Source organism: Telmatherina bonti (assembly GCF_933228915.1).
Source record: "Telmatherina bonti genome assembly, chromosome: 15".
NCBI classification, from domain to species: domain Eukaryota; kingdom Metazoa; phylum Chordata; class Actinopteri; order Atheriniformes; family Telmatherinidae; genus Telmatherina; species Telmatherina bonti.
Window position 1 is genome coordinate 25,370,055 of NC_136613.1, and position 10,128 is coordinate 25,380,182.

Below are 10,128 nucleotides of genomic sequence, written 5' to 3' on the forward strand. Positions count from 1 at the left end.
GATATTTGAGCGCTTTTCTAGTTTTAGTTCTTTATGGTCCTTGAAAAAAAAATCCTTGAATGTTTAAGATCTGGATGGAATTGACCAAAATTCCCATTTAATTTTTATTTGCCCTGTGTCTCTGTTTAAAAAAAAAAAATCAATGTATGACATCAGTTTGTTAGAGTTTACTTTGTCAGGGGTAGTTAAGCTCTGAGGATCTAATTAGCTACGACTAATGATGTTGTGATACTCAAATTTAAGGAGTCTCATTGTTTGCTGAACCGACTGTCATTTCCTCCCTTTTAGTCGGAGTTACCTGAAGGTGGAGAATGGATGGATGGAGTCACATATAGCTGAGACAAACTATCAATGAATGACAGATGCTGTTTCAGAGTTTTGACAAATAGGTAAATGATGAACAATGCAACTGTTTTCACTGAGTTCTCCTTGTCAGGACTGAAGGACATTACAACAAAGAACAGAGTGATTCTCTTTTCTTTAACCCTGTTGTGTTACAGTGTGATACTGCTTGTGAATGTTGCTCTTATTATGACGATCATACTGGATGAAAAACTTCATAAACCCATGTATATCTTTCTATGTAATCTGTGTATTAATAGTCTGTATGGGACCGCAGCCTTTTACCCCAAATTTCTCTTTGATATCTTGTCTGACACTCATGTCATATCTTACATTGGTTGCCTGTTGCAGGTCTTTATTATTTATTCATATGCAAGCTGTGATTTTTCTGTTCTCACTGTGATGGCTTATGACAGATATGTGGCCATATGCCGCCCACTGGAATATCACTCTGTGATGACAAGGCACAGAGTTGCCTTCTTGGTCGGGTTTTCCAGACTTGTGCCTTTACTCTGTCAGGCCATTGTGGTCACAATGACCTCTAAACTGACATTATGTGGCTCCCAGATAGAAAAACTATACTGTGACAACTGGTCTATCCTAAAACTTTCATGTAACTCCACAACTGCAAATAATATAGTTGGATTTATTGTTATATTTTTTTATTTAGGCCATAATCTTTTCACTATGTGCTCCTATGTGCAGTTGGTAAAGTGTGCTTTGCAGTCCAGAGAAGGCCGGAAGAAATTTCTGCAGACATGTGTGCCACATTTATTATGTTTACTTAATGCCACAGTTGCACTACTTTTTGACCTCATGTACGCAAGGTATGGATCAGCATCTGTCACACAGAGTGTAAAAAACTTCATGGCTGTACAGTTTCTGATGATTCCACCTATTCTCAACCCTGTTGTATACGGTCTTAAACTGACTCAAGTTCGCTACAGTTTATTAAATCTGTGTAGGTGCAACAAACAGGTGAAAGGATTAAACTGATGTGATGTGAAATGATTTTTTCACGTCATTCTAGCTAACAAACAGAACTCTCTCCCAAAATAACATTAAAACATGAAAAGAATGTCAAAATATATAAACAAATAAATAAAAAAATTCCTCCTTTTTCTTTTGCTAGTATCTGTTTAATAGTAAAAATACATTTTTGGAGACGTTTGACAGCAAATTTAATTAACCAAGAATTTGAAAGCTTTTGAGGCTTAGCGATTGATCATAAAGTGGTACAAATTCCTGACATATAATCATTGTTAAAATATATAGATATAATGCTTTAACAATAGGCAGTTCATAAAGGATTCTTTAAAAAAAAAAACTGATAAATTTAAAATACTTGCTTTAGTTTTGCCAAAATGTTGACATGAGGTGAAATTGTTCAATTCAATTCAACTTTATTTATATAGCGTCAAATGACAGCAATGCCATCTAAAGACACTGTACAGACAGGAAAACAAAAACAAAAACATAATGAAAGCCAATTCATCATAGTCTATATAAGGAAACCAACAGATTGAGTTGGAGGGTCCAACTCAATCTCCCATCCTGAGAGAGCACACTGGCGACAGTGGGAAGGAAAAAACTCCCTTTTAACAGGAAGGAAACCTCCAGCAGAACCCGGCTCAGGACAGGCAGCCATCTGCCTCTGCTGTGTGGGGGGAAGAGGACAGAAAGACAACAGACAACAGGAACTGCTACTCCTGGCCAAGGAGACCTGCTGAGACAGGAGAAATACATGTTAATGATGTAACACTGTTATTGGGGGGGCAAGATTGAGAAAGAAGTTTAGTGTATCAGGAAATGTCCCTCAGCAGTCTAAACCTATAGCAGCATAACTAAGGAATGCTAACCATCCCTAGCTATAGGACTTATCAAAAAGATAAGTCTTCAGCCTAGTCTTAAAGGTGGGGAGGGTGTCTGCTTCGCTAACACTAACTGGGAACTTATTCCATAAGAGAGGGGCCTGATAACCAAAGGCTCTGCCTCCTGCTCGGCTCTTTGAGACTCTAGGAACCACAAGTAAGCCTGCAGTCTGCGAACGAAGTACTCTGCTTGCTATATAAGGAACTATGAGGTCTTAGATATATAGTGGTGCCTGGCTGTGGAGGGCTTTATATGTAAGGAGAAGGATTTTAAATTCTATTCTAGATTCAACAGGCAGCCAATGAAGAGAGGCTAAAACTGGAGAAATATGATCTCTCCTGCTGGTTCCGGTCAGGACTCTGGCTGCAGAATTCTGGATCAGCTGAAGGCTTTTCAGGGCATATTTAGGCAGGCCAGTAATAGAGTTACAGTAATCTAGTCTTGAAGCAACAAAAGCATGAACCAGTTTTTCTGCATCACTCCGAGACAGAATGTCCCTAATTTTGGCTATATTACGTAAATGAAAGAAGGCTGTTTTAGTAACCTGCTTAAATTGTTGACAATAAGCAACATTTCACAAAATAAAAGCCTAAAAGATGGACACAGAGTGGGTGATGAATCAGCATTTATACCGGTGTTTATGGTATTGCAGCCTCTCGAGGTACATAATAAAAACAGTCTTGTACTCTCTTGGCCCAACATGTTGGTGTCTTTTACAGATGAACCTGCATTAATCCTGAAATTCTGAAAAAGAAAGTGAAATTTAATATAAAACAAAGATTTGAAAGTACTGGGTTGGACAGGACACAAACTGGGGATTTCTCTACCCTACCATGAATATGAAGAATACTGTACAATATTTTTAACAATTAAACAAAACTCTTTGTGTTTATTCCCATAAATTATTATTTTTTTGTCCCTGTGCTGCATATGGAAAAACAAAACATGTAAACAACTACAATAAAACAGCCAACAATACCTCATTAGTAAATAATTTTTAGGCCCACCTCTTCATTTTCAGTAATAGAGGAAATAAAATGTCAATTTAATTTTTCTAATGATTAAAAATAAAGGAGTACTCCGGGTTGATAATGTTACTTTTTAATAATTTCTTTAATTTAAAAGCTAATCAAACTTATCGACCACAATGTTCACAAAGCATGTGGTTCGCCAGCAGTTTATTTACAACAATATTATATCAACAATATAAAGAAACACCAGACAATTATTGGAATTTACTAGAAAAGTGAAATTTTCAGAAATCCATTTTTTTCCATTTCTGGGTACAAGAAATATCTACTATGACTAAGACCCATCACTATAATATATTTTTCTGATACCTGCATAGTGCCTGGCTTTTTTTTTTTTTTTTTTTTTTTTTTTTTTTTAACTCCAATCTTTATACCAAGCTGTGATTGTTTTTTTTTTTCCACATCCCTTACTACCTATCCATCCATTTTCCTCCGCTTATCTGGGGTCTCTCAGGCCACTTCTTCCAGCTCATCTGGGGAATCCCGGGGTGTTCTCAGACCAGTCAAAAGACGTTGTTCCTTCAGCATGTCCTAAGATTTCCTAAGGATCTCCTCCTGGTGGGATGTGCCTGGAAGACCTCAGCAGAGACATCCAGGAAGTATCCTTATCAAATGCCTTGGCCAACTCATGTGTCTCCTCTTGATGTGGAGAAGAAGCAACTCTACTATGAGTCTCTACCTGAAGACTGTACTCCATCCTCTTTCCCTAAGAGAGAGCCCGGCAGAACTTCAGAGAAAACAAATTTTGGTTGCTTGTATATGTGATCTCATTTGTTGAGTCAATATCCAGAGTTTGTGACCATAGATAATAGTAAGAACATAAACTGAACAGTAAATAAGGAGCTTTGCTTTTAGTGTTAACACTTTCTTCACCACTACAGACTGCCAAAGCGCCTGCATCACAGCTGATGCTGCACCAATCTGCCCATTACCCTCCCCCTCCATTCTACATTCATGCACAAAGGGACCCTAAGAAACTCGAACTCTTCAACTTAGGGTAGGACCTCATTCTCAACCTTTGCCATGATCTTTTCACTATGTGCTCCGATGTACTGTTAGTAAAGTGTGCTTTGCAGTCCAGAGAAGGCCGGAAGAAATTTCTGCAGACATGTGTGCCACATTTATTATGTTTACTAAATGCCACAGTTGCTCTTCTTTTTGACCTCATGTACGCAAGGTATGGATCAGCATCTGTCACACAGAGTGTAAAAAACTTCATGGCTGTACAGTTTCTGATGATTCCACCTATTCCCAACCCTGTTGTATACGGTCTTAAACTGACTCAAGTTCGCTACAGTTTATTAAATCTGTGTAGGTGCAACAAACAGGTGAAAGGATTAAACTGATTTGATGTTAAATGATGTTTTCAGATCATTCTAGCTTACAAACAGAACCCTCTCCCAAAATAACATTAAAACATGAAAAGAATCATAAACAACCACCTCCCTGTTTCTGGTGACAGATTTTGGTTGATGGTGAAAAAGTATTTTCTGTGATGTTTCACAACTAAGTTCTTTGAACATTAAATTTAAAGCTTTTGTGAACAATAATTTAAAGAATTAAATAGACTTTAAAAATGATTTATAATGACTCATTTATATTTGTTGGTAAAATGTTTACATAAATAGCTGTAATACTTTAGCAATGGCCAGTCTATATGTGAATTTATTTTAAAAATCTCAAAATAAAAATACCCAGATAATTAGAAATTAATTTAACAAAAACACAACATCTGCTTTAATTTGCTTTGCTTATGTTTGGCTAAAACTTTGCTGTGAAAACATGAGGTGAATTTGCTGAAAATCAGAAACATTTTGTAAATTAAAAACAGCTTAAAAGATCAATATAGAGTCGGTGGTAAATCAGCATGAATAGAAGGTATTCATGGGATTTGTGGGATTGCAGCCTGGTCTTGTGGGAAAATAATGAAAACGGTCATTTTTATTTTTTTTCTTGACACACCATTTTTGTGTCTTTTATGTACAACAGGCAAACTTTTTATAATCAAAAGAAGAAAAGTGAAAACAAAAGGAAAGTTTAAAATTAAATATAAAATATTTTATTATTAAATAAAATATAAAAATACCAAACTGGGGATTCCTCTACCGTGTACCATTCAGACCGATTGTGTTTATTCACATAAGTTAGAGTTTTTTTTTTGCCCTAGTGGTGTATGTAAAAACAAAAATAAACACAAACAGCAACAACAGAATAAACAACAATAAAACAGTCCATTATAAATAGAACAGTTTTTGGCCCAACTCTTCATGTATGGTATTTCAGAGGAAATACAACTTGACCCTTTCAATTTAGACATGTTAACAATTAAAAATAAAGCAGCACACAGGGTTAGTAATGTCACAATTTGGTGATCATCTTCATTAAAACAGATCTAAAGCTCACAATATTCATTCTGTGGATACTTTATTTTCTTTCAACTGGGCTAATGTTTAATACCAACTACACTTCTCAAAAAATAAACGGAACACCCAAACAACACAATCTAACTCCACGCCAACCACACTTCTGTGAAATCAAACTGTCCACTTAAGAAGCAACACTGATTGTCAATCAGTTTCACATGCTGTTGTGCATATAGAATAGACAACAGGTTTATTATTAATAATTGCCTATAAATATTAATTATAGGCAATTGGCAAGACACACCCAAAAAAGGAGTGGTTCTGCAGGTGGTGACCACAGAGCACTTCTCAGTTCTGATGCTTTCTGGCTGATATTTTGGTCACTTTAAAAGCTGGCGGTGCTTTCACTCTAGTGGTAGCATGAGACGGAGTGTAGCTCATCCAGGATGGCACATCAATGCGAGCTGTGGCAAGAAGGTTTGCTGTGTCTGTCAGCATAGTGTCCAGAGAATGGAGGCGCTACCAGGAGACAGGCCAGTATATCAGGAGATGTGGAGGAGGCTGTGGGAGGGCAATAACCCATCAGCAGGACCGCTAACTCCTTCTTTCTGCAAGGAACAGGAGGAGCTCCAGCAGGCAACAACTGTGCATGTGTCTGCTCAAACAGTCAGAAACAGACTCCATGAGGGTGGTATGAGGGCCCGACGTACACAGGTGCCAGAGAACACCATTATTAGCAAATTTGCCACTGTCGCCCTGTGCTCTTCACAGATGAAAGCAGGTTCACACTGAGCACATGTGACAGACGTGACAGAGTCTGGAGACGCCGTGGAGAACGTTCTGCTGCCTGCAACGTTCTCCAGCATGACCAGTTTGGCAGTGGGTCAGTAATGGTGTGGGGTGGTATTTCTTGGAAGGCCGCACAGCCCTCCATGTGCTCGCCAGAGGTAGCCTGACTGCCATTAGGTACCAAGATGAGATCCTCAGACCCTTTGTGGGACGATATGGTGGTGGGGTTGGCTCTGGGTGCAGTTCCAACAACACCAAGGCATTGATGTCATGGCCTGGTCCACCCGTTCCCCAGACCTGAAACCAATTGAGCACATCTGGGACATCATGTCTCGCTCCATCCACCAACACCAAGTTGCAACACAGACTGTCAAGGAGTAGGCGGATGCTTTAGTCCAGGTCTGGAGGGAAATCCCTCAGGAGAATATCCGCCGCCTCATCAGGAGCATGCCCAGATGTTATAGGGTCATACAGGCACACCGAGGCCTCACACAATACTGAGCCTCATTTTGACTTGTTTAAAGGACATTACATCAAAGTTAGATCAGCCTGTAGTGTGTTTTTTCACCTTAATTTTGAGTATAACTCCAAATCCAGACCTCCCTGGGTTGATACATTTGATTTTCATTGATAATTTTTGTGTGATTTCTTTTGTCAGCACATTCAATTATGGAGAATACAAAGAATTTAATAAAATATTTTATTCATACTATTCTGTTCTACAGTCATTTAGCAGACACTTTTATCCAAAGTAACGTACATATATACCCAGATAGGCACATTGGGGGGGCAACTTTGGGTTCAGTGTCTTGCCCAAGGACACTCCGGCTCGCAGTCAGGGGAAGCCTGGAATCGAACTCCCAACTTCACAGTTACAAGCTGACTGCTCTTTCTCCTGACCTACAGCCGCCCCACAATGTATTACTTTAGTGTTCCCTTTATTTCTTTTTAGCAGTGTATATTTTCTGAGATATTCCACAACAAAGGCATTACCTCTATCACGGAGGTTGTGTTTTTGCCAAAGTTTATCGGTCCGTCTGTTTGTTTGCAACTTTGTGCTGAAACTACAAGGAATTTTTGTGATTTTTTTTTTCTAAAAACAGGTTTGGGCTTAACTTAGAAGATACTGACTTTTGAAAGTGATCTGTAAGGAGTTGTGGACACAAAAGTTTTAAAAGGATTCTTCACAATATGGGTGAAAATTAGTTGCTTGTCAGAGGTTTTCGATATTTGAGTGCTTTTCTAGTTTGAACATTAAATAAAGAGTTTTTGTGAATCAGAGATGTCAATAAAAAGTGCATAAATATGTATAATACAGCAACATGGAGATTTTCTCTGAGCCATAGACCTGAAATGTCTACAGGATCAGAGATATTGGAATCACAAGAGCCACTGTCAGAGAGAATAGACCAGACAGAGCTCCGTTTCTTCAGCCCCGAACACCTTGTTGCGCACAGTGTGGGTGATAAATTAGTATTTATAGAGTTATTTGTGGTATTGCAGTCTGGTGTCGTGATATAAGTACAAACAGCAACAATTGTGTATTCTTGCCCCATCACATTTGTGTCTATGACAGATGAAACTTCACTAATGATACAGTCACAAGCCAACTCAGGGTCGGTAATACAACTTTCATGTAATTTCTTTCATTTGAAAACTGATCAAACCAAATGCCCACATTATTCACATAAACATGAACCACCCGCAGTTTAGTTAAAACGGTTTTTCTAAATAAATACCAGATAATTATAAACATGAGCTACAAAAAGCAGTTTTCAGGAAAATGTCTTGCCATTTTTTGAAATGTACATATTGTAAGTATTACATATATATTTTGTATGGCTGTATACATTGACTGGGTGTTTAATTTCCCAACATGTGGGCTCATGTTAATCCTGAACCATGTGTTGTTTTTTCATGTTGTAGCAAGAAAAAGAAAACATTAGTAAGAACAATAAAAAACTGGAAGTTTCATAGCTCTTATTAAGGAAATATAAAAGTAAAAATAAAAACTCCAGTAATTTTTAATAAAGTGTAATAATAGTAGATTTTAAATAAAGCTCATGTGTACTTCTTGGTTTGACAGTCCCACAGGCTGCTGATATCTGACCGGTGTTGCAGCTTCAATGAGTAATGCTTCAGTATTGTTACCTCAATATGTATAATCGCCCATTCTTTAGATTGCTATGAAAATGTCTAATATTCAGAGCAGAAATGATCTTTATGGTCCTTGAAAAAAATCCTCTAATGTTTAAGTTTTGGATGCAATTGACCAAAATTCCCCATTACTTTTTTTATTGGCCCCGTTTCCCTGTTTAAAAAAAATCAATGTATGACATCAGTTTGTTAGAGTTTATTTTGTCAGGGGTAGTTCAGCTCTGGGGATCTAATTAGCTGTCATTAATGATGTTGTGATTCTCAGATTTATTTAAGGAGTCTCATTGTTTGCTGAAGGAACTGTCACTTCCTCCCTTTTAGTAGAAGTTACCTGAAGGTGGAGAATGGATGGATGGAGTCACATATAGCTGAGACAAATAATATCAAAGAATGACAGATGCTGTTTCAGAGTTTTGACAAATAGGTAAATGATGAACAATGCAACTGTTTTCACTGAGTTCTCCTTGTCAGGACTGAAGGACATTACAACAAAGAACAGAGTGATTCTCTTTTCTTTAACCCTGTTGTGTTACAGTGTGATACTGCTTGTGAATGTTGCTCTTATTATGACGATCATACTGGAAGAAAAACTTCATAAACCCATGTATATCTTTCTATGTAATCTGTGTATTAATAGTCTGTATGGGACAGCAGCCTTTTACCCCAAATTTCTCTTTGATATCTTGTCTGACACTCATGTCATATCTTACATTGGTTGCCTGTTGCAGGTCTTTGTTATTTATTCATATACAAGCTGTGAGTTCTCTGTTCTCACTGTGATGGCTTATGACAGATATGTGGCCATATGCCGCCCACTGGAATATCACTCTGTGATGACAAGGCACAGAGTTGCCTTCTTGGTCGGGTTTTCCAGACTTGTGCCTTCACTCTGTATTGCTATTGGGATCACAATGACCTCTAAACTGATATTATGTGGCTCCCAGATAGAAAAACTATACTGTGAAAACTGGTCTATCCTAAAACTTTCATGTAACTCCACAACTGCAAATAATATAGTTGGATTTATTATTATATTTTTTTATTTTGGCCATGATCTTTTCATTATGTGCTCCTATGTACTGTTAGTAAAGTGTGCTTTGCAGTCCAGAGAAGGCCTGAAGAAATTTCTGCAGACATGTGTGCCACATTTATTATGTTTACTAAATGCCACAGTTGCTCTTCTTTTTGACCTCATGTACGCAAGGTATGGATCAGCATCTGTCACACAGAGTGTAAAAAACTTCATGGCTGTACAGTTTCTGATGATTCCACCTATTCTCAACCCTGTTGTATACGGTCTTAAACTGACTCAAGTTCGCTACAGTTTATTAAATCTGTGTACGTGCAACAAACAGGTGAAAGGAATAAACTAATGTGAAATTAATTTATGTTTTCAGGTCATTCTAGCTTACAAACAGAACTCTCTCTGAAAATAACATTAAAACATGAAAAGAATCATAAACGACCACCTCCCTGTTTTTAGTTACTGATTTTGGTTGATGGTGAAAAAGTATTTTCTTAGATGTTTCACAACAAAGTTATTTGAACATTAAATTTAAAGTTTTTTGTGAAAA

General features: G+C 37.6%; 2 protein-coding genes across 2 annotated transcripts; both read left to right on the top strand.

Annotated features, from left to right (window-relative positions):
* Positions 1 to 393: 393 nt before the first annotated feature.
* LOC306766882 (olfactory receptor 8A1-like) lies at positions 394 to 1,338 on the top strand (the record flags this gene model as incomplete). The annotated part of the gene is made up of 1 exon (XM_079254734.1): positions 394 to 1,338. The coding sequence occupies one exon, from the start codon at positions 394 to 396 to the stop codon at positions 1,336 to 1,338; it is 945 nt and encodes a 314-aa protein (XP_079110860.1).
* A 7,644-nt stretch (positions 1,339 to 8,982) lies between these two features.
* LOC306766883 (olfactory receptor 52D1-like) lies at positions 8,983 to 9,927 on the top strand (the record flags this gene model as incomplete). Its single annotated transcript, XM_079254735.1, has 1 exon — positions 8,983 to 9,927. One exon carries the CDS (start codon positions 8,983 to 8,985, stop codon positions 9,925 to 9,927), a length of 945 nt encoding a protein of 314 aa, XP_079110861.1.
* Between the last annotated feature and the right edge of the window lie 201 nt (positions 9,928 to 10,128).